Consider the following 24034-nt stretch of genomic DNA (forward strand, 5'->3'; position numbering starts at 1 on the left):
AACCCCCAATGCGTTTTCTGCCCGCCCTTCAGCGCAAACCTTCGGCAGGTCCATCTTGTCTAGCGAATGTCTAGAGGCGCCATGTAAATCAAAGTGCGCAGATTCCACAAAAACCCTCATCCCTCCCCCTACACCGAGGGTGATCCCAAGCGAATCAACATAAGCTGCTGATAAATGACAGGACACTTGTCTTCGTATGTATTTAAATAACGACGTAATTAAAACACAAGGAAATAAACGCAAGACGATACAATAAATTAAAGGTTGCGTATAAAAAGCATCCTGTGTATAACACGCGCGGGTTAATGTATGTAGAGAACGTATTTTTCATGCTATGATCTAATGTGCTCATACGTTATTTTTTTCAATGAACGTATTATAGGTTTGGTAACGTTTGGCTGTGTCGAATGTGCTAGGCGGAAGAGGTAGGATGATTCCCAGGGCCACTGGCTGGCTGGGACAGAGAGGAGGGGGGGGGAGGCCGCGGTGCATTGTGGGCCGCCCCAGAGCGAGCAGAAGCAGCTCGCACACACACAATATGTGTTGGCTCGCCAAAAAGGAGCAGACAGGGTCCCTTCCACAGCATGTCATGTAACCGAAGAAGGGGCCTGTGAAGCGGCTTGGCCTTTCCTGCAGGGCACTGAGACGACCCTGGGAGCAAGGAAGCAGGGGCTTGGGAGGTGTGGGGAAGGCGGGCAGGCATGTCTTTCAAGGAGGCCAAGCCTGGGGAGAAAAGCAAGAACCCAGAGGACCATGGCAGAAAGCAGACTTCAAGTGAGACCGGACCCTTTTATTAATCTGATTTCCTCTTCCCCTTCGCAGGGACTAAGGCTGCGGGGCTACGGATCAGACTGGGGCAGCCCTGATCCCTTGCATACTTTATGTCTGTGTATGCGCTACCGGCTGTGCTGCTCCTGTATTTATGTCTTCTTGTTTGTGGCTTACAGGCTGGATCAACGGAATGGAGGCCGGTAACCAACCCAGCACTTCGGGCGAGAAGCGAAATCACCATTGGAGGAGTTACAAGTTGATCATAGACCCCGCTCTCAAAAAGGGCCAGCACAAACTCTACCGTTACGATGGACTTCACTTCAATATGCCTGTATGTGCATCGACGCGGGATCGGGTGTTCATTTATTTGCAGGAGATCCCCAGTGATCACAGAAGTTGCATCCAGAAGTGCCGTGTGCCTGTGATCCAGGATATAGCTGTGTATCTCCACTGCTTCCTGAATGGAACCGGCCCCCTATAGTAAATTGCTCATGTGTGCAGCTTGACAACTGTGTCATATGTACACTTTCCGACCCAGTGCTCCCTCCAATCACTGCTACCCGGGTGGATTGTTACTTCTGGGAGGCTTCGTGTTTAATTTATGGGTTTGTTTCTTTGCAGAACTCGGGAGTCCTTCCAGTGGACTCGGTCAGGGACCCCCGAATTGGACGGATATGGACCAAAAATAAAGAGCTGGATTTACCTGTCCCCAAACTCAAGGTATTCCGCAGCCGAGGAGTTTTGTTCCGTTTCATTGATGTTACTCACACAGTCGAATTGGAACTACGAGCTGCTATTGCAAATAATACGTGTTGATCAAGTTATGCGAACGATGGAAGTGGAGCACCTTTGCTTTGGCACTCACAGGGTTAAACCTCCAGATTACCGTCTAGAAGTAATATTTTTTGTAGTGGTAATATGTAATAGTAACATAGCTATGTGTTTGTTTACAAGCCCTTGTGCACACATGTTTCCTTACACGGCCAACCCCCCTCTTCGAGTCATTACGGTACAAGTGTATACAATGTGTCATTCGGGCTGTCATCTTTCCGATTTGATTCGTTACTTTATCTGGATCTCGGCTGTTAACCGTGAAGTCGTGTTATGTCTTTAGCAATCCGGCGATCGTTTCTTTGCGTTTCTGTATTTGTGAAACTCCAGGCAAATCCCATTTAAACCATGTTTTGTCTTTAGATCGACGAGTTTTACGTTGGGCCGGTACCCCCGAAGCAAGTTACTTTTGCGAAGCTGAACGATAACATCAGAGAAAACTTTTTGGGTGATATGTGCAAGAAATACGGGGAGGTCGAAGAGGTGGAGATCTTGTATAACCCCAAAAATAAGAAGCACCTGGGGATTGCCAAAGTGATATTTGCATCCGTGAAAGGGGCAAAGGATGCGGTGAAGCATTTGCACAACACTTCCGTGATGGGCAACATCATCCACGTGGAGCTGGATACTAAAGGTGGGTGAATTGGGCCCGAGGGACAGGGTTACGGGTTCGATCCCCCCCATGGGCAACTGGCCCGATCGGTACCGAGTTTTTAAATCGGGTTAGAAACACAACCCAGAGACCACTGTGTGAGTGCAGATTCTCCAGGTTCCATGCGAGTCACGTGTGGAAAGTGTGTTGTCAGTTGCTAGGAGACTGCTGATCTGGGCTGTAGATCACTAAAAGTTCTGCTGCTCATTTTCTTAACGCAAACATTTCTGCTGTTGTTAGCACATTTTATGTTGAAGTTAATTTTGACACTTTATATGTTTATCTCAGATATAATAAACAATATATGCTTGATACATTACAAATGACAAGCTTGGATGAGAGTGACACTGTTTCATTGAGCAAACCTATTTAACTTCAATATTGGCTTTATAGTTTGGTGATGCAAGTATTCAGTTACAATTATATAATTTTACATTAGCAGTAAATATAGTTTACATAAAACTGATCTGTCAATCCTAGATGGCTATAGTGAAGCATAACGTTTTCAAGCAGAAAGCTAATTTCATATCTGCTTTTTATCAACCTGAAATCTTCTAAAATTATCAAAACATTAATGGAGAATATATATGTAAAATGTCAAAATATGCCGTAATTTTTGGCAGTGGCTTCACCAATATGTTAAAAGACCACAAAATAAAAAAAAAATAAATGTACAAGACTTCCCATTTTTATTTTAAGTGAAAGGTTTTATGGAAAAATGTTTGGGTTATTTATAATCAAGTAGCCCACAATGTCATTGGACATTTAAATGACTGCTCTTATCTAGTTTTTTTTTTCTTTTTAGTGGCAGCTACTTTTTATCTGATAGTTGATTACTTTTTGTTTTTATTGATGTTATGTTTCCTCTATGAACATACTTGTGATTTAATTCAAAAACGAGGATTGCAATGAGTCTGCAGACATTCACTTTTTTGGTATTTAAACTGGATTCCGCTGTTAAAGCAAACACCTTGCTAAATAGAATAGTTTAGCCCATGACACTTATAAAGCCAAAACTGAGCCGACTTTAGCTGTCTAACTGTTGCAACAGCTGTAGTTGTGCAATAAATTTTAGTTCACCTCTTATTTATTGCACTTACCCTGTTCTCTTTTGTTTTAACTAACCTTAGACTTTTTCCTGTAAAATATTACTTTTTAATAAAGTAAGTTACACAAGCTTGCCTATATGAAGTCTATTTAAAGCTAATGTAGTATATAACAATATTGGATACCAAAACCAAAGAGGAAAGAAAGGGTTCAAAGAGAAGAACCCATATATAAATTCTATAGTAAAATATAACTTTTAATTCATAAAGCTAAAAATAAATGAATGAAATGATAATGAATAAACCTTCCCTGATAGGTATATAATAATTTGATAGACACTGACGCGACACATGTGCATGTGGCTAAATGCACCAAGTGTATAATCAGGGCTACATTCAAAGGGTTAAATCATACTAAAAAGCACACTATGAATCCCTATAGCCAACACTTTTAATAGAAGAAATATATGTAACGTATATATGGGACAAAACTAAGTATCAAGATGAATAATTAAATGACCAGTAAGCCACCTACCTGACCCATCTATTTCTTCTACTTTTAGAATAGTTTTTACCTATTGATTATGTGGTGGTCTGAATGTCTGGGTTTAGATACATTTTGAGTTCACATAGATGTGTATAAATGGGATAAGTTTGAAGAAGTCAGATGTTTGGGGGGGGGGGTGCAGAGATAAATTGCATCGGATCATAGGTTAGGCTATCCGTTTGCAAAGTCTGAATGTGGTAGTTTATAAAACTCAGCCTAGAAAAAAACATAGGGCAGAAGAAGGTGTTAAAACAAATGTCTAAGGGTTAAATAGCAATTTAAAATGTGCTACAAAGGAAAATGTACAGCACAGCAATAAGGTATAGTTTTAATCTCTTCAAGCATGGGGTTTTCATAACAAAGCACCAAAATATCTTGTCATTTTACCATATGTTTGTTAGACCATAATTCCCCTTTTAAACATTTTTCATGAACCTGCACAAATTATACATAACTTTGTTCAGGAGAAGTAGGGCCTTCTTTTAAAATCATAGAACTACGTAAAACATAATTATTAGATTTAATAAATAAAGAAAAAAAACTATACTAAAATGTTTTGCAATCTTGCTTTAATTTTTTTTTTAAACTTATAGTGGTAGGGTTAAGGGTAGCTTCTTTTTTAAAAATAGAAAAACAAAAATATTTTCATTTTTTTGCACTGTTCCCAGTGCAGTTTGACTTGTGATCCCACTCATAAATTGTTTTTTTTTTCATTCATATTTTTTCCCTTATTTTTTGGGAAGCTGGAGGAAAGATTTTTCTCTCTCCTTCTCCTGATTTGTTGATCAGCAAGTTCGGCTCCATAGCCCTACATTGCCAATTGCGATCAGCCACCAAGGGGAGCAATGGGAGAGCCGAGCAGGGTCTAGAAAGAGCCTACTGAGGTTCTCCTATCCTCAAGTGAACTTCTACTGGGTTTCAGCAGTGACATCTACTGGAGGGAAGCCAGATCGGGTGATTGGGCATTCCTTGAATGATGGTGTACTGGCACTCGTGGCGACACTGGTTTCTGCCAGCAGTGGAAAGAAAGCAGTGAAGAAAGTCAGGATGTACCTGTACGTCTTAATGGGCTTCTTGCCACAGATTTCAAGGATCTACATGTACGTCCTAAGGTTTAATGATTGTGTGATTGTGATTAGTTAAGTATATGTGAGTGAAAACTACCTTTACGTTATGATGCGAGACAATTTACTTAATGCATGCTGAATATTTTTTTTACCATCTAGCATCTTTCAAATTTTGGAGGCATGTCATAGACAGTGGATATTTGTTGAATGGCAAAAAAAAAAAAAAATTTTAAACAATCTAAATTAGGCAAATGTACCAATCTATGAGATTATTATTTCTTTTATATAGCGCAGTCATATTCCACAGCACTGTTCATTGGCATGTAAATTGCAACTTTGTCACATTGATGTAGTTCCACATATAAAGAGAAAATTTGTTCTTTCTTAAAGGAAACTCACGTCTTAATTTTTCATAGAATTGTGCAATTTAGATTCTGTCAAAGAGTTTAATTGGAACACAGGCTGTATGTGTCTGCATATGTTAAAGACCCTACCGAGTATGGGGTAGCTCAGGCTACTGATGAGAAGTGATATTTTCTTTACATAATTAAATTCACCCCTCTATTTACATTATGTGGGTAGATTAAATATGTGCAGGTCGTTAAAGAGTTGCCGTAAGTCACAGAAGTGTTCCCATCACATGTTTAAAATTTGCTTGTGTCTTGTACACACTTGTTTGTTCCCTGTAATGATTTGACAAACTCAAATATAGTCGTCTTATTTATTTTACGTCCATTATTTACCCGAGAGTCCCTACTTATGGGGTGTTAGGGCTAGAACATAGAATATTGTCCAGTATAGACCCTCTCTACAATAGGTGAGATTCAAAGCTGATATATGATGATGATCAGATTTGGATAACCTTGGTTTGATATCTCTCATAAATGAACTTTAGAACTATTGGTAATATTTTAGAAAAAAGGCTGTCTGTCAGCCTGTTCAAGGGCTTCCTCACCTTCAAAATTAAATGACTAATATAAGGGTCAATGAGTATGCTGAAATCTGAACATTGGTATATAACGCGTTCTCCTTTCTACAGGTGAAACACGCATGCGGTTCTATGAACTTTTAGTTAACGGTCTCTATACACCTCAGACCCTTCCGGTCGGAGGTGAATTGGATACATCACCCACTGTGAATGAAGCTCCACAGGTACCGTAGTGATTTGTTGTTTTGTTATTATCAAGCTTACCAATTTATGCACTGCTTAAAGCATACCGGTAATTAAAATCTTTTAATACTTTTTCAGGATTTAACTGTTATCTGTTACATAGCATCAGTTAAGACCTTCATTGCCTTAGTGAAATAATGAAAAATTGAACACCTCTGTAAATCATTATTTAGTGAATAAATCTCCCCCCACCAGTATAGGTTATCTATACTAGACAGAGAAGAATATTCTCTGTCTAGTATAGGTAACCTGTTCTTTACCTTGTGTTTTTTATGTCTTCCCTTGTTTTACTGATATGTAATAATTTTTATTGTACTTCCCTTGCAAATACAGAGAACAGTTTGAGTTGCTTACTGAGTATGTGGAGGATTGTTGTGGTTGAATATTACATGTAAGCAAACATGACATGTAATATGCTTGTATTAAACAGAAACCAGTAATGCAGCATCACTGCTGCCAGCATTGTTTTCCTGTTGCCTAAACATTTTATTTATATGTATGAGCTATACCTTTTTCACTCCTTATGAAATGGAAGGGCACTGGCTTAGTAAATATACAGGAATACATACAGAACTGCTGTTCCAGATGTAAACCTAATGTGTTACTGATATACATTTTAATTTTCAAACAGGTGAATGAAACAGCAAAGCGTAAGAAAGACACTGGCATGGCAGCATCAGTTACCCCAAATAGTAGCACCCCATTTTCCCACGATACAGCCTATTCAAGTTGTCGACAAGACACCCCAAACTCCCACAGTCAGTTTACCCCACAATCGCAAGGGACACCTCACACACCGCGATTAGGGACTCCGTTTTCCCAAGACTCCAGCTATTCCAGTCGACAGACAACACCAGCTTTTTCTTATGGACAGGATTCCAGCTACAAACCGAGAAGGACAGAGAATAAATTTACAGACGCGTACAACCGAAGGCCAGGGCACCACTACGTACATAACTCTGGTGCGTTTAGAGGCTCTGAACATAATATCAACACCCCTAGAGCCCAGCCAGAGGCGGTACAGTTTTCCCAAACGCCACCTTTGAGCCATTCTGGGGCAAACTATAAGTCTGCGTTTTCACCGTATCAAGCAACGGCAGCTTACCCCACTGTTGAGGAGAACCAATTCCAACAGACACCAAGAGATTTGGAGTTTAGGAGGTCTGCACCTCCACCTTCAGAACCTTATCCTGACAGTGGTTGCAGTTCTATAAATATTGATTTTATACCAGTGAAAGAAAAACCAGAGGAGCCCCCTCCTCCAGAGCCCGAGTGTCATATAGAGCAGAAACTGCCCTCTGTTGCACGGACCCCAGAAAGATGTCAAACACCTGGAACACCAACTCTGGAGGCTGAACTGCAACACAACAGTCTAGACTCTAGGATTGAAATGCTTTTAAAAGAACAAAGAACCAAACTACCTTTCCTTCACGAGCAGAACTCAGACAATGAACTGAGAATGGAGGGAAGCCCTATATCTTCCTCTTCCTCCCAGCTTTCGCCCATCCCTCCTTTTAGTTCAAATTCCCATTACCAGGATGTCACTCCTTCCTCCAGGCCTTCTAGTACGGGATTGGAGGACATCAGTCCCACCCCTTTGCCAGACTCGGATGACGATGAGCCGATCCCTGGCACGGCATCTCTTTGCCAGAACTCCAGGTCTACAACGCCTGTTGAACAGCCTAGTCAGCTTGGGAGAAAAGCGGATAGCTCAGATGTGAATGAACCACTAGCTGGAGATGAAACGCCGACATCTGAAAAAATGGATGAGGTGAGTTCTTCTCTACAGAGGCATGTAGGTATGTCTTAATTAATTTGTTGGGATCATCTGTTTATGTGAAGTGTTTACTACCGACAGACCTTTGATGTGTATCTGTGGTTGTTGTCTTTTATATGTAAAATTAAAATCAGGTCATGGCTAATCCCAAGAGCCAGACTTCCATGATTTTACTGCTCGTGCCTAACTGAGCAGTTGTTTACAGTTATGTAATTTTCACTGTCCCATACCTGATCTTTGGATCACATGGGACATCATGCACATCTCAACCCACAATACATCCGTCATGATGTTCTGCGCATTGTAAAGCCCCATCCCATCCCCTGGGAGGGCGGCTTTTAATCTACAGACATCTGTCAGGAGCGATTTGTTCTTGGTGTGAAAACAGTGAAGAGTATCACTTAAGTTATGCTTAGTTACAGGCACTCTTAAATCAAACAGAATTGACACAACTTGCAGTGAGACACTAGAACAAGTGACATTGTTTCGACACATGCACACACAAATACACAACTCAACAATTGAAGATGGGCACACAAGAACACAGCACTCGCAGACATGCGCTCACAACACTCTGACAAGCACAGAAGAACACAACTCTCAGCGTTCAGGCACGTAATTCATAACTCGCATTACTCACAGATGTACTCGGACAGCAATTTTCCATCCTTCAGACTTCGTTACCTTTTCCTGCCTGCTGGCTTCTCCACTTCACACTAGAGGGAGCTTTTATGCTTTTCAGACTGCCCTGGAATCCTGCCAATTAGCAGAGGGGCACATCGTTCAACCTGACGCACAGCGCGGGGGCTGTACACAGCTCAATCTGAAGAATCAATCACCTCTAGCTAGTAGAGCCAGCTCTGTGCAGCCCTCCGCGCAGTGTGTGAGGAGGAGACGGGCGCCTCGTTTTCTAGGCAAGGATTGCTAGACGGCTCCTCTGCCAGCTCAGGGCCCAAAGGGGCCAGATGCAGCTCTCTGGGAACATGTTTGGTACCCAATGCTTCCTGATCGATGTATGAAGCGCAGCTAAAATGCAAAATCGGCAAGGCATTTTGTAGAAGTACTATTTCTCCACTGCCCTCCTGAAGTTTCAATTCACTTGTGCCTCAATATGGCTATTTTGTCTTCCTTTCGGCAGCCCTATGGAGGAGTGATAATTCCTTTGTTTAGCACTATAAAAGCAGAACACAGAAAAAAGGAAAAATGAGCCACTCTTCTCATTGTCACTGACACTGTCCCTCACAAAATAGCTATGGTTTTGTGTATTTCAACAACTTCAGAGGGTTGCACCAGTGAAATGGTATTATTTTTATAGTCTTCTTTTAAATGTGAGATGGTATAATCAATTTAACACATAGCTATGTGATTATATACAGAATAGGTTAATAAACTCCCTAGGTGCATAGAACAAGCGTTTCCATTCTCTCTCTCTCTCTCTCTCTCTGATACATTTACATTGTGAAATGTTAAAATCTCTTGAGTAATACACCCTAACTCATTCTAGATTGTAAGCAGGGCCCTCCTCGCCTGTAGTTTCTGTCAGTCAGTGTTAAATTGTAGAATCTTAGTATCATAATAGTGAAAATAACTAATTTTATTTTCGGAACGTTCATTGAGGATAATAAGTATTCACAGAAAAATGTTTCTTTACAGAATGGCTTTTGTACTCTCAGGGGCTGCAGGCACTTAGGGTAGAGGAAGGTACAGTAATTAAGACACCTTTTTATTGGGATACATATTGTGAGAAACCCAGGCGTGTGTGTGTGTGTGTGTGTGTGTGTGTGTGTGTGTGTATATATATATATATATATATATATATCTCACACATACATTTTAGAGACTTAACTGGATTATATTCAGTGGCGACTCTAGAAACAATATATAGGGGGGCACACAAGATACCACAGTCAAACTGGGGGGGGGGGGCATTAATAATTTCCACCATTAAATCATACCGCTGAAAAAAAACATTATATACACACACACACACACACACGTATGTATATATTGATCATTCAACATGGGAAGCCTGAAGGCACAATTTAATACGACTAATCCTTGAAATCCTTTAAACAACACAATACCTTAACTTAACTCATCCACATATTACCTCATGCTCTCCCTCATTCAGACAATTCATCCATTTTAAGAAACTACACCCATTGGAGCTTCAATGGGTGTATTTCTAGGACAAAAGTTGAGTGCGCAAATAATGATGGAGTATGTCGGTTTGGCTTGAAAATATGTTTTTTCTAACCATAACGACATGTTCATTTGTGTCTTGCGCACTCCAGGTTTGTACTAGAAACACATACAGGCCCTCATTTGATGCGCCAAGGGGTGTAGTTCTTGCAAATGTGTACTTTTTGTACCATAATTTAACTTCCTACGTGAGCAGTAATGCCACGTCAAGGCTTCAACCCTAATTACTGATCATTCACACGCCTTTCACTCGCAGAAGCACACACCATACTTTCCATACATTCACTCACAGAAGCACACACCATTCTTTCCCCTTACAATCTCAAAGAAATGATGGTAAAGGGAGCTCCAGGCGCTCCAGGGATGATATGGTTACTCACGTACCGCACAGGCGAAATGGCTGATTTTAATAATATTTGCAGTTCATCAGGATTTCAAAAATTGCCTCCCTCTACCGTTGGCTAAATTTAACCCCATGATCAAAGGGATCATGGGATTAAAAATGAGTATCGGCCATTTTTAAAAAGGGAATGTGACTTTTTATAGCTATATGATCACTGTGGTAACATTGGCTACCACAGTGATCATCTAAGCAGCATGCCCCCCATACCTCTTTAACTGACAATTGTCAGCTGTTAATAAAGTTGCGCGGTGACGCCATCGCGTCATTGCGCGAAACGTCACCGGGCGGCCCCGGGTGATGCCCTTCAGTCGGGGTATCGTCGGGGTAGATGGTAATGGAGGTCCACAGACCTCCATCAAGGTAGGGTAGTGCTAGTGACGGCATGGTGCCGTCGTTAGCACCTGACTGGGACTGCTAGCAACGGCACCATGCCGTCGTTAGCAGTCAAGGGGTTAAAGTCCCATTGCGGGACTGTCCTGGGTGACTCCAAATTCGGCGGGGGGGCAACAGGGGGGGCAAGGAATATCCTAGAGGGGGCAAGGAATATCCTAGGGGGGGCAATTGCCCCCTTGTAGCGACGCCACTGATTATATTACACCTGAGCAATGAATATCTGAGGATTCCATCCAAAAAATTACGCAATAATTGGCACTTCATGTATAGCTTCATGATCACTGTTAAATCTTTGATTACCTGTGTTCCCAGGTTAATGCGCGGGTAAACTTGTCAATTTGTGTTTTAACCTCAAAACGGCATAATCTTTTTTTTATTATTATTATTATTTTTTTTTTTATGTGACTTACCTTCTTAAACTTGCGCTTTCCCCCAGGATGCATTTGATGACTGATGCATTAGTGCAGATCACTAGAACACACACCTGATTTACAGTAACTATGGCTGCTGAACAGTTTGTGTAGACCATGCACGTGGTAGCCTTGATATTGCGAGAAAGCATCTGTATCCTGTTCCCATTTTATTCTGGATTATTTAATTCTAGGCTTTCTGAGACACGTATTTAAATTGCTAATACAGCACCTGCAAAAGCAAACACCTTGGAATTACTTTGTGCACTTTGAACCTGCAGATGTCATTAAAAAACCACATAATACCCAGGGGATAACAGTAGCCAGGTAGCTGTGGCTTCTAGCCAGGTATCTGCAATTTGGTGGGGCTCAACTTTAAAACATGAATTAGCCAAAAGAACCACATAGAAAAGTTATCACCGTGACGGCTACAAGGCTGGTGCACTTTAAGGCAATATTTTGTGAGTTTTCTGAAAAATGATTAAATGATTTGGGAGTACAGTGTGTATTATATCCACTGCTTGCGGTAATAGATTCACAATTGCGTACCAACCTTGGTGTCTTTGAACAATGCTTTTTATGTGGCTCTTACCTGAGGATCGTAGTCGTTTGCAGTGGATTTTCCTGTTAAATTTATATGATCGTGTTTTTGTGGTTATCTACAATACCCGCATGATAGAATACTACCACAAGTGTTATTATTTCAAAGTGCCGTCAGGCTCCGCAGTGCTGTATAATGTGTTGTGTAGCTTTACCGTTCTTTTAACAAAATATTAGCCTACTCCAAGTTTCAGTGAAGACCTAAAACAGGATTATATGTTGAAGAATTTACCCCTGTGTCTGCATGTTTTCCAAGATTGTGGAAAACATGAAGAGATCAGTTTGTAGCGTGACTGTTGTGGTTTGATTCAATTATACTTATGCTCTGATTGAGACTGCAAAGGATTTCAGTGCATTCATTACAGCTACCGAGAATATGAATATTGCAGAATGTTTTGTGTACTGGTTTTTCATTTGAGTCAGTTGGTGAGATGGAAGACCAGAAATTCCCCATGTTTCAGTCTACCCTCACTCACCTTGATGCTTCTTTTGCTGGCTGTACTCCAACATGTAGCATCATATTGTACCACAATCCCTCTACCTTCACCCTTCTCTACAAGTAATTCTACTCATACCATTTTGCCTGTCCTGCGTGGAATTGATTAGAAAGTAAATGTTAAGTGCATTAAATTTTTAGTACCCTTGTTCTGCCAGGTATGAAATCTTTACTTTTTTTCCACATGTGAAGCCCTTACGTTTCCTTCTACATGAATGAGTTATTCTAAAACAGTTGTTTAAGTATACTGCCACCTTCCTACACTGAAGTCTTCTAACTAATGTCTGCTTATCTTTACAGGGACATCCTTCCTCAGGAGAAGATATGGAGATTTCTGATGATGAAATGAATTCATCTCCTAATGCTGACTGTTCCAAAACAATTGTCATGAATTCAGCTGTTACCAATTCATCAGTTATGACTTCTGTCATTCCAATTCCTCCTCCAGGATTTCCCCCACTCCCACCTCCTCCACCCCCACAACCTGGGTTTCCCATGCCACCTCCTCTTCCACCTCCTCCACCTCCCACCCACCCTTCTGTCACAGTACCACCTCCTCCGTTACCTGCCCCACCTGGGGTACCTCCACCTCCACCACCACACATATTGCCTCCTCTTCCACCGTACCATCAAAGTATGTTTCCCATGATGCAAGGTGAAATGATTAATGCCCTAGGTACCCATTGGGGTGGAATGCCAATGTCCTTCCAAATGCAGACTCAAATGCTCAGCCGCATGATGCAGGGGCAAGGTTCTTACCCTTACCACCATTTTGTTGGAAATGCCATGCCATTTGGTAGCCTCCATCAATACCGCCCTTTTGTCCTGTCTTCGCACGTTTCTCGAGGACAACTTTGGCCACCGCTCCCAAAGTTTGACCCATCTGTGCCGCCACCTGGATATGAGCCCAAAAAAGAAGACCCACACAAGGCCACCGTGGATGGAGTACTGCAAGTCATTGTTAAAGAACTAAAAGCCATAATGAAAAGAGATCTGAATCGGAAGATGGTTGAGATGGTTGCTTTCAGGGCATTTGATGAGTGGTGGGATAAGAAGGAGCACTTAGCAAAGGTATGATCTTTTTGTAATCGCTGAAGTTATACGTATTATGCTCAATTGTTTTTGCAACATCTTGACGCTTAGAATTCAATTATAACAATAACATAGGACTGTTTTTATTAAGTTTTATAAATGGTAAGTTTACTAGCCTATTCTCTATTTCATAGCAGTCTTTAACTCCTATAAAATCTGGAGAGAGCAAAGATGATGAGAAACCAAAGCCGAAGGACCAAATAACGTCAAGCCTTCTGGAAAGCTGGAACAAAGGGGAAGGACTGGGATTCGAAGGCATAGGGTTGGGCATTGGGCTGCGTGGAGCAATCAGACTGCCCTCATTCAAGGTAAGGCTGCCCTAAGGCTCTGCCAACAACCTCCCGATGCTGTATTTTGTGCCACGTGACCGTTAGATGTTCCCAGGAAATTTGTATTTAAAAAAAAATTTTATGGGAAGATTTTGGATTTGTGTTCAATTCGGCAAAGAAGATTGAGAATATCACATTTTAAAACGCTTGCCTTTATTCTGCAGTGTTGACTCATACACACTATGCAAGCAGTCTAGTTGTTCCACTTGATTTATTGCCTTTATTTGTGTAGGTTTTACAGTTTACCCCAAATCTAATAAGATGTAATATGCTGCGCAAATGGAAATGTTAAAGTGTCCACGACAGCCTTCACATTTTTTCTAAGTGTATTTGGTTGGCACAATGCCCGTGGCATAAATAAGAATTTATCAATATAACTAGAAGCAGGTAATACACGTTACTTAGAGCGATGAAATGTGTTTTGTCAATCTTCTTACTGATAATCATACAAATTATATAAAACATGCAGTTTGGTAAAAGGACTAAAATTGTGTAGGTTTTTCTGCATACATTTATGGTTGTCACTGTTTTTTCATGTGTTGTTTCCTGATGGACCTATTTAATACTGTTCAACTTTTTTTAATAGGTAAAAAGGAAAGAACCGCCTGAATCTGCTTTAGGTGGTGATCAGAAGAGGATCCGTCCTTCGCCTTCTGTAGATGATGAAGATGATGGTATGCTGTTCGGTCTTTTAACATATTATCCAACTAGGAATGATAACTGTTCTATCCCCACCCACTGTGTATCCCTACATTTTCTTAAACATACTATAACTTAAAATCAAGTATTGTTCTGCATTCTGACCATATAGCTAAATATTGTTTTATTTCCCTTTTTTTTCTTGTTTATCCAGAATCTGAACGAGATCGAGATATATTAGATGCTACTTCTGATTTATCTAAGAAGGATGTAGATTCGGTGAACATTCGACACAAGGTTAGGCCCTTAGACAGTGAAGGAGAAGAGGAGGTTGAAAGTGAAGCAGAGGAAGATGAGAATTCTGAAAAAGAGGACCTGTCTTCTGAAAAAGAGGAAGAGCAAGAGGACGGTTCTGTTGGAGCCTTGACCAGGAAAGTAAGTCAATTTATCCTCCTGTCGCCTTTTTTTTAATACTGATCATGATCGTATTAGTATGACCGTTACTGTCAGCCAATGTATTATGTGACGTTCTCTCGTTTCTGAACAGTGACATTTAAATGTCTCACAGATATAAAAAGCTTTGAAATGCATTTAGTATGTATATACACCCAATATATAAAAGATTCTGGCATTGTCAAAAACACAATTTTTAAAATGCATTTCACATGTATTATGCTTGTTGAAAAAAATGTTTAATGTTCATTTCCATTCCCTCCCTTTAAATATACTGCATCATTATGGCATTATGTCTACAGTCTTATTTGATAATGCATACAAAAGGAAAATCTATAATAGTGCCTTCTGTAGTCTGTTTTCTTATTTACTATCTACAAATGGTTAAATATGCATTGTGTTCCTGGCTGTGTTCATGTTATTATTTGGTTTGCCTTGCCTATGGGAATCCCATTTGCATAGAAATTAATCTAATAAGTGGTCCTTTCAAATCCCTCCTTGAACAGCCGTATATTGACGATGATGATGACGATGATGAAGATGATGAGTTGGAAACAAGTGAAAAAGAGGAGGAAGCAGACTCAGAAGATGGTAAGAATGAAAATACTTTAAAGTAGAAGCCATGTCCCAGATTTTTACCAGGCCTCTCCCTTACATTGATTTCTGCTATGGCTGCTACCTGACTCTATTCTGAACTACCATCGGGTCTTTCATACACAGGCCTACATTAACCATGCCCCTTGTGGGTTAGACAGACACAGTTGTGTCATTATTATAATCCTTTTTTTTTTTTTTTTTTTTTTCCCCCTCTTTTTCTAGGTGTTCAATATTTGTATGATTTTACTGAATATGAAATTCTCTTTGATAACCATATAAAATTAAATAGCTGCTGTTAGTATACTACATTAAAGATCTCTTTCCATACAGATATTGGCAAGGTTTACTGTAACCCCCACTATAGACTTTCTAAATGCACTTAAATATCTTTTGTAAAGGTTTACTTATTGACTGATTGTCGACCAATTTGTGTAGATGCCTCCAGTGATGCCTCCTCCAAAGCTGAAGTGGACTCCTCAGATGAAAGTGACGAATCCTCGGAATATGAATCCAGTTCTGATTCCGAAGAGGATGAAGATGATGACGAGGAGGAGGATGATGTAGATTATGGAGGTCTGGAAGATGATTTTGTAGACACAGAACAGGAAGACACTGAAAAGGAAGAAGACCTATTAAGGAGTGCCCTGTCGGAGGAAAGCAGTCCAGTAAAGGCTGATGAGGAATTGGAGGTTGATGAAGGGGATAGAGAAGATAATGTTGTGGCTGAGACAATGGTGGAGACATCTTTCTTAAAAACTAGAGAGTTGGAACCACCTGTGGTGGAACATAAGTATGAAATGGAATTGGATAAAGTGGAGAAGGTGTCTGAAACATCAGTGACTGTAGATATTGGTAAAGGATTTGAGAAAGCACCATCGCCATCAAATGAAGGTATTAATCCTCTTAACTTTTTATCATTTTTTTTTAGCAGTTTTAAATAATCATTCAAAAGCATTATTACATATCTTACTGTTTTGTTATTGTAAAAGAGGCTCCCAATCAGGTTTGACAATTACAAAAATAAGTAATTGAGTTTTATTTTTTTAGTTGGTATGGCCAGCTTGTACCAATCCAACTATTTTAGAAATGCAATAGTGTGATCGTAAGCTGCTGAGCATCTTGATAATAGTAGCTCTGTAAACACCAAAAAATAGTTACCTGCGTGCTATCCCAAATCCCTATGTTTATTTAGACAAATGGAGGTTTTTAGTTTCACTCCAATGGTCATTTAAAGTGGAAGCTCGCCTGCCACATCACGGCAACCGTCTTAGGCGAGTCCTGCACTGAACAATTCACCTTGCTGCTTTGAGCTAAAGGTAAATATCTCTAATGAGATAGTAGCGCTATAACAAACAATGATTTGTTAGTTGTCCTGGTTTATGTGGCTGCTGATATAAGTGGTTCTCAACAAATTATAATTTTTTTTTTTTACCTTACAGAGGAAGAATATGTGGAACTGCACTTGGAACCTGTGCCATTGGAAATAGAAAACACAAATGTAGAGGCACAAGAGATTGCAGTTATTCGTCCTTTAACACCCACAGGAGCTTTTGGAGAATCAAGCATCCTACCCAAGCCTGAGGAGGCCACATCAGAGGCCAGACATCATGCAAAGTTAACACCCTTTACCTCAGAGGATGAGGAACTATGCCCTCGGACGCCTGGACGAGAAACGGCAATTCATTCAGATTCTGAAGCACCTTTTACAATTTTGCCTAAGGTGGCCCTCTCCACACTTCCTCTATTACAGACTCACAGTAAGGAAGCAGAGGCTCCACCAAATGACAAGATTTGTGGGCAGCTAACTGTGACTAAAGTGCAATCAGAAGAAGAACTTCCACGCACCCCTGGGAGAGATATCCCGATTAAATCTTCTCACCTTGGAAAGTCCCAAAGCACTGAAACTGTCCCTGCTACTCCAGGTAGTGACATTTCTCTCGCAAGTAATAGCTTGGCCCTAACTTCTCCCCACATTCCTGGAAGCCCATTTTCATATCTTTATCAGTCTCCTGGAATAATTAACAGCGGTATTCCAAGGACACCAGGAAGAGATTTTAACTTCACGCCAACTTTCCCTGAATCTAATGCGAACTTCCCATATCACCCATCCAGCAAGAAATCCTCTGTGGATGAATCAGATGAGAAATCATTTAAAGAACCAGCCAGTGCTTCCTTAACCATGAACAGTATTCCTTCACCAATCCCACTTGCAAGCCCTCCAATAGGAGATCTCCATAAAGACATCAGTTTAGCAGTCGATCTGGAATCATCTGAAACCATGATTTCTGTTGATAAACTTTTAAGTGAGGATAGTGAGTCCGAGGTTAATAAAGGGCAGCTTCCATCTACCGAGGAGTCTGCACCTTCTTCTCCAGCTCACCTTGCTGGGAGGAGAAAACCCGGAAGGCCCAAGAGGCCTCCCCTTTCAGCCCTTGATATAGATTCCTATATAAAGAAAGACTCGCAGTCTCCTCATGTTGTTGACTTGAAAGAAAATGCTGTGGATAAAGAGCATTTTGTAGGTCAAACTGACATAGCTTGTGGAATAAAAGATCCTGAAGCTGTACCACTTGACTTCAGGAATAAGGGACATCCTGATAATGTTAAACATGAAGCCATAAGCCAGAAAGTTCCATTGAAAGAGTTGGAAAATCAGTGGCGTGAAGAACTTAAGGAAGAGGAGGAGATAGTTAAACCTAAAAAACCAAGGAACTGGAAGAAGAAGAGGCTGGAAGAAATTTCTATTATACATTCACCTGAATATTCCCCACCCAGACCGCTGTTTAAGCCTCGTTCTGAATTTGAAGAGATGACAATTCTTTATGATATATGGAATGGAGGGATAGACGAAGAAGATGTCAAGTACATGTGCATCACCTACGAGAGACTGTTACAGCAAGACAATGGCATGGACTGGCTCAATGACACTTTATGGGTCTACCATCCTCATATCCTTTTTGGCATGTGCGATTTATCAAAAAGAGTACAATGTGCCTTTTACAGTTGTATATTGGTGATTTTCTGAAAGTTTTACAAAAAGCTTTGACGCTTAAAAGAAAAAAAACTAACTACACTGGAAGTGAGTGAGGTATGATTGAAAATAATTGATTCTGGAGCAGTATTACCACTCACAACCCACCCCAGTGTTAAAGTACTGTCCAATTGGGGCAGATAATGTAGCAATTAGAGCAGAGAGTGAGTTTCTTTACTCTTAGCAGTATTGTAGTGAACATTTTGTGAGCCCATTTGGCTCTCAACTTATTTAGTGATGACGTAGAGTCCGATTTATTGAGCTGGCTGTGTTCCCAGAATAAATCTTGGAACTCAGCCAACTCGGATTAGAAAGGTGTTTCTTCTGATATTTGTTGAGGTCTAGTATTCGCAGAACTTTAAACTGTGTCAGCCTTGTGAGGGTTAATGTTTTTGCTCCAGTTTCTTTTAGCTTGACTGTGCACGTGCACTGTGTTTTATTGTTTTCTTATACGTTGTCTACGTTGAGTGAAAAATGCTTTAAGGGCAGAGTTTTCAGTGGTTTGACTAGCGTTTTCTGTGTGTTCATACTGTTGAATGTATGAGCGTTGTATGCAGTTTAGGTTATCACCGCTGCTGCGTATTAAGCTTTAGTGAGGTCGCCAAATAACAATGCTGCGTTTTATATATATATATATATATATATATATATATATATATATATATATATATATATTTCTCTGCATCATTTTGTTGGATTTTTTTTATATTTCCCTTAACTTTTTCCCACCAACCAATATTTATTCTCCCAAGAAGAAGAAACGAGATGATGGTTTACGGGAGCATTTGACGGGGTGTGCTCGTAGTGAGGGGTATTATAAAATTGATAAGAAGGATAAACTGAAATACCTCAACGACAGTCGATCTTTGGCTGATGAGCCTCCAGCAGATACCCAGGTAAGCTGTCTGTCTGCACAAAAAAATGATAAACTAAAGATATGCAAAAGGGTACAGAAGGGTAGAGAAAAGGATGAATGGAGCTCCGTTTACATTTCAATGACTGTCGCCTTTAATTAGATGTGGGGAAACTGGCCTGCAGCATGGCACAAAACCGAGCAGGGCTGAATCATGTTTACTAATGGTTTGTGATGGGGAGGGATAATGTTTAGAACATTCTGATCATTGAATTTCCTTTTTGGTATCTAGGGAATGAGTATCCCGGCTCAGCCTCATGCCTCCACCCGCGCAGGCTCAGAACGCCGGTCAGAACAGCGCAGACTGCTGTCTTCGTTTACAGGAAGCTGTGACAGTGACCTCCTTAAATTTAATCAGTTAAAGGTAAGAAGTTCTAATGCAGCAACATGTTTGGGATATTGTTCTGTTTTTGTCTTTATGGAAATGGGGCACCAAAAGGTGCTGTTGGTGCATTGCAGGATAGCTTAGAGAGCTCTAACATAGCCTGTGTAACGCTTACAATATTCTTCATGTTTGTTTTCGTTTATTTTTAGTTCCGCAAGAAAAAAATACGTTTCTGCAAGAGCCATATTCACGATTGGGGCCTTTTCGCCTTGGAACCAATCGCGGCTGATGAGATGGTTATTGAGTATGTGGGTCAGAACATCCGACAGGTAAGCGAAAATCCATTTTTACAAATTCGGAAACGTAAATGGGATCAAGTCTGTCTCTGTGAATTAATTTCTTCTGTATTGTTACAAGTTGTAATACCGAACATACCTTGATGTAGTTAGAAAAAATAATTCTGTAGGGACGGACATATGTATAATCTATACAATCTGTCTTTAAACCCATGGCAGTTTGTCCTTTGAGTTCTCAAAATGATATGGTGCAATTATTATTATAATTTACTTTAGTTGCATATGTTGTGATGGTTTGTGACTTTTGTAGCATTGTAATATTATTAGCCAACTGCTCGGAATGACTGGGACAGATCTCTCAAGGCCTGTGATAGTAGGACTAGATTGATCCGTGTTTGTTACTATCTGGTACAGTGTTAAATACACGCACTAGCTGTGTGTGTGTGAATGCGTGTGAATTCCTTGACACCCAAGTCCTGATTGTTTAGAGAGATACATGTTATCTGTCCTACTTGTTCTCTTAGCAGTCTATTGTCAGACATCACACATAACACAGCAATACTGTTTATATAGGATAATAATGTGACTGGCCAACCACCCCACACATACACACACACACACGGCACAATGGAAGTAATCGCGAACGGGGTCCAAACTGCCTCGAGAGAGCTCCTTATGACTGACATATCAGCTTTGTGTCTTTAGTAGATTAGCCTTTTTGTATGTTTTCATGTATCTATTAGGTCAGACTTTTTAATTAAACTGCTTACACACCATCATTCTATCGCAGTTGTTCTTACAAAACCAGTCAACTTATAGACCCCAAAGTCCAGCCACAGAGCCTTTAAGTTGTCAGAAATGTTGCTTCTATTGTTTAGCTGCAGTTGAAGATATGGTATGAACGTTATACTTTTCATGATAAATAGATAGGTGTGTGTAATATGTAATATTTATATGTGTGTGTGTTAATTTAATTAGCGTGTAGTTGTGGGAGGAGCATTGTCTTTAAAACAAGCGTGCCTCTCTTCCACATCGCCACCAAGTCTTCGTGTTTCCCTCCCTTGGTCCCCCTTCTTTTAACTTCCTTTTCTCTCTTTATCTACATTTTTCCTTTTTCTTTATTTGCTCACAAGGGGCCCTCTTCTAGGCCAACCTGGTACATCAGTGTTCCCACGCTTAAGACTTTCTCTCAATATCGCTATGTTCGCCTCTCCATTCCTACCCCTTTGCCCATATATGTGTGTATATATATATGTATGTATACATACATACATACATACATACGTGTGTATGTATGTATGTATACACATTATGTAATGTATACACACACACATCATGAAAAGTATAATGTTCATACCAAATGCTCAAATCTAGCAGCTACATTTATCCAACACATGGTGCCTTTCACAGGCAAAATGGGATTTAGTATTTGTCAATGTTATCACCTCTGTTGAAATCCAGGGGGGCATTTAGCCATTTAGCCTGCCTTATTCTGTGTAGTACTGTAGTAAACTTTTAGGCCATGCATGTTAACCCACTTTATCCTAAGTCGTTCTGATAAATTTGCCAATAACCAATACCAAGAATAGGTGCTGTATTTAAAATCTTTGTTGCTCTTGAATCAGGTCATAGCAGATATGCGGGAGAAGAGGTATGAGGACGAAGGAATCGGGAGCAGTTACATGTTCCGGGTAGACCATGACACCATCATTGATGCCACCAAATGTGGGAATTTTGCTCGGTTCATTAACCATAGCTGTAATGTAAGTAGTTTGCGTGTAGCGATTGACCCTGTCCTTTTGTGCTTGCAAATGCTGAAAGAAAGCTGCATCTGTTGTGACATAATGTAGTGCTATTTAGAGGTGGCATCCCAACTAATGAGCTACAACTGCGATCATTATCATTTTTTTCTTTTTCAATGTTTACTGTCGGAATAAGAAATTCTGTGGCGTTAGGAATAGTTGCATTAGCTGAGAATCCCTTTGGAGACGGCTACCTTATCTCTACTAAATACTATGTAGCACAGTCACTAATTTCTCGCGTCCTATATGTTTCAGCCTAACTGTTATGCAAAAGTCATCACTGTGGAGTCCCAGAAGAAGATTGTCATCTACTCCAAACAGTATATAAATGTGAATGAAGAGATAACGTATGATTACAAGTTCCCCATAGAAGATGTCAAGATCCCCTGTCTTTGTGGAGCAGAGAACTGCAGAGGAACACTGAATTAAGTCTCCTCTTAACACCTTTCAGCCATGTTGGACTGCAGGATATAAGGTGTAAGTTGCACTTTTGCCAAAAAAAAAAAAAAAAAAGGTTCGCACTTCTCTTGGGCTTGTGAGCAACAAGAGCACATGTACATTAGGACATTGTTTCAGAATGTAAGGATCCTGGTGCTCTTTCTTCAAGAAGAAAATGATGGGTAATTACCACTCAGTGGCACAGAATTAATATGTTCTATAAAGGAAAAAAATAATGAAAAAAACAAAACACTATCATCAGTTACCCTTGTTCCCTGCTGGGCATAAAATGGTACCCCCCCCCCCCTTCATAAATGCTGCTGCTAGTTTCCTCACAAAACGGTCATACTAAATGTGAAGAGGAAATGCTGTTATGTTATCCATTGGGTGTGAATTGAGTTCCTTGGCTCCGAGAGAATTCTCTTCTTAGCAGAGAATCAGGCTCTTTGCTGCGCCAATAACTTATTCTTCCTTCTTTTGCTGTAATATTTCTAGATCGGTCTACTGGCCTTAACGCCTGTCCTCAAAATCTATAGTAGAATACTTGTTCTTGCCAAACAGGATGGAATGTGTGACATCACTTGTTATTAACAGCATACCTGAAATCCTGCTTTCTGTTAGAAAACTTCCCATAATGCACTGCAATCAGGTTCTAGAAACCAATATTAATGGCACCAATTAATCCAAAGCCTGGATGTTGAAGAGCTAGAGTTATACTTGTTATGTATAATGTTAGCAGGCAGCTATTACTGTGATTTAAACATGCAAATCCAACGTAGCATACTAAATTATGTACAACATTTACCTACCAGGAGAAATATTTGGAAAGACACCAGCGTTATCCTTACTAGGGGATAAACTGTAAGCTCTGCGGTTCCATGTTGGTTCCCACTTTTAATCCTCATTACCATGATAGTACTAAAGCATCGCTTGTACAGGCTCTGCTTTTAGAAGCAGATTTTGTTTTGTTTTTTTGAGTAATTGCCACAGATTGAACTGCTTGGTCATCTAACCAGAGATTTATGAGACTCACGAGAGTTAAAATATTGGTTTCGTATTAGAAGCTGTCTATACATTGTATGTTTTTATATTTATAAATGCTGGATATGCCAGGCGATATAGTTATATTTAAAAAGTAAAGTTGTTGTCATTGGTTATTAGACTACTCCAGTCTAATGGAGGAGAAATCTGGAACAGAATTTTTTTTTATATATATATAAATATATACATTTTAATACTAGATGTTCAATAAAGATGAAATCAACCATGTCCTTACCTATTTCTAATCACCTACAATTTCAAAAATGAAGATATTCTATGTTGTAAAATCAAAAGACTTAGAGAAAGTATTTCTATACAGACAGCAGAGATTGGCGTAATTTGCTGCTGTTTGGAATTGTCCTGTAAAAACCAGACCACCAACATATGCTGGTCTGTGCTGCCTTTAAAATAATTAGGGGTACCATCCAATCACCCCCAAAATCATATCCCGTTTTGCAAATATATTACTGTCCCATACCTCTCTGAACCCTAGGTTATTAGATCATCAGATGATGAACAAAATAACCTGGTGCTGCATTAATGTGTGTTTTTATGGCAATGCATTATGGTAGGTTCTCTAGTGTATATCTAGTAACCCAGCCGCTGTTGGACTAAAACCGGATGATTCTCAGTTACTTTATCAGCAGATGGCTAGGTATCTGGTTTGAACCCTGATTTTTCTGCTCTTTGGTGCATGGTGAGAACAGAAGGT

The 24034-nt window shown here is 40.1% G+C and overlaps 1 protein-coding gene across 1 annotated transcript; it reads left to right on the forward strand.

The window, feature by feature from the left end:
* Positions 1-701: 701 nt before the first annotated feature.
* On the forward strand, positions 702-22272 carry LOC149289097 (histone-lysine N-methyltransferase SETD1B-like). Its single transcript, XM_089491074.1, has 18 exons — positions 702-774; positions 948-1102; positions 1393-1491; positions 1966-2236; positions 5954-6066; positions 6717-7856; positions 12667-13437; positions 13593-13766; positions 14374-14461; positions 14641-14861; positions 15386-15470; positions 15912-16367; positions 16916-18424; positions 19237-19403; positions 19653-19784; positions 19955-20074; positions 21667-21804; positions 22099-22272. Exons 1-18 carry the CDS (start codon positions 702-704, stop codon positions 22270-22272), a joined length of 5886 nt encoding a protein of 1961 aa, XP_089347200.1.
* The last annotated feature ends 1762 nt before the right edge of the window (positions 22273-24034 follow it).

Source organism: Sceloporus occidentalis, unplaced genomic scaffold (assembly GCF_023333645.1).
Source record: "Sceloporus occidentalis isolate IW3139 unplaced genomic scaffold, rSceOcc1.0.p SCAF_48, whole genome shotgun sequence".
Taxonomy (NCBI): Eukaryota; Metazoa; Chordata; class Lepidosauria; order Squamata; family Phrynosomatidae; genus Sceloporus; species Sceloporus occidentalis.

Excerpts from the sequence above, each read along its gene's own strand:
- LOC149289097 (XM_089491074.1), top strand. The coding sequence starts at position 702 with ATGTCTTTCAAGGAGGCCAAGCCTGGGGAGAAAAGCAAGAACCCAGAG. Across the intron at positions 2,237-5,953 it reads CGTGGAGCTGGATACTAAAG|GTGAAACACGCATGCGGTTC; the intron begins GTGGGTGAATTG and ends TCCTTTCTACAG. Across the intron at positions 14,462-14,640 it reads TGTAGATGATGAAGATGATG|AATCTGAACGAGATCGAGAT; the intron begins GTATGCTGTTCG and ends TTGTTTATCCAG.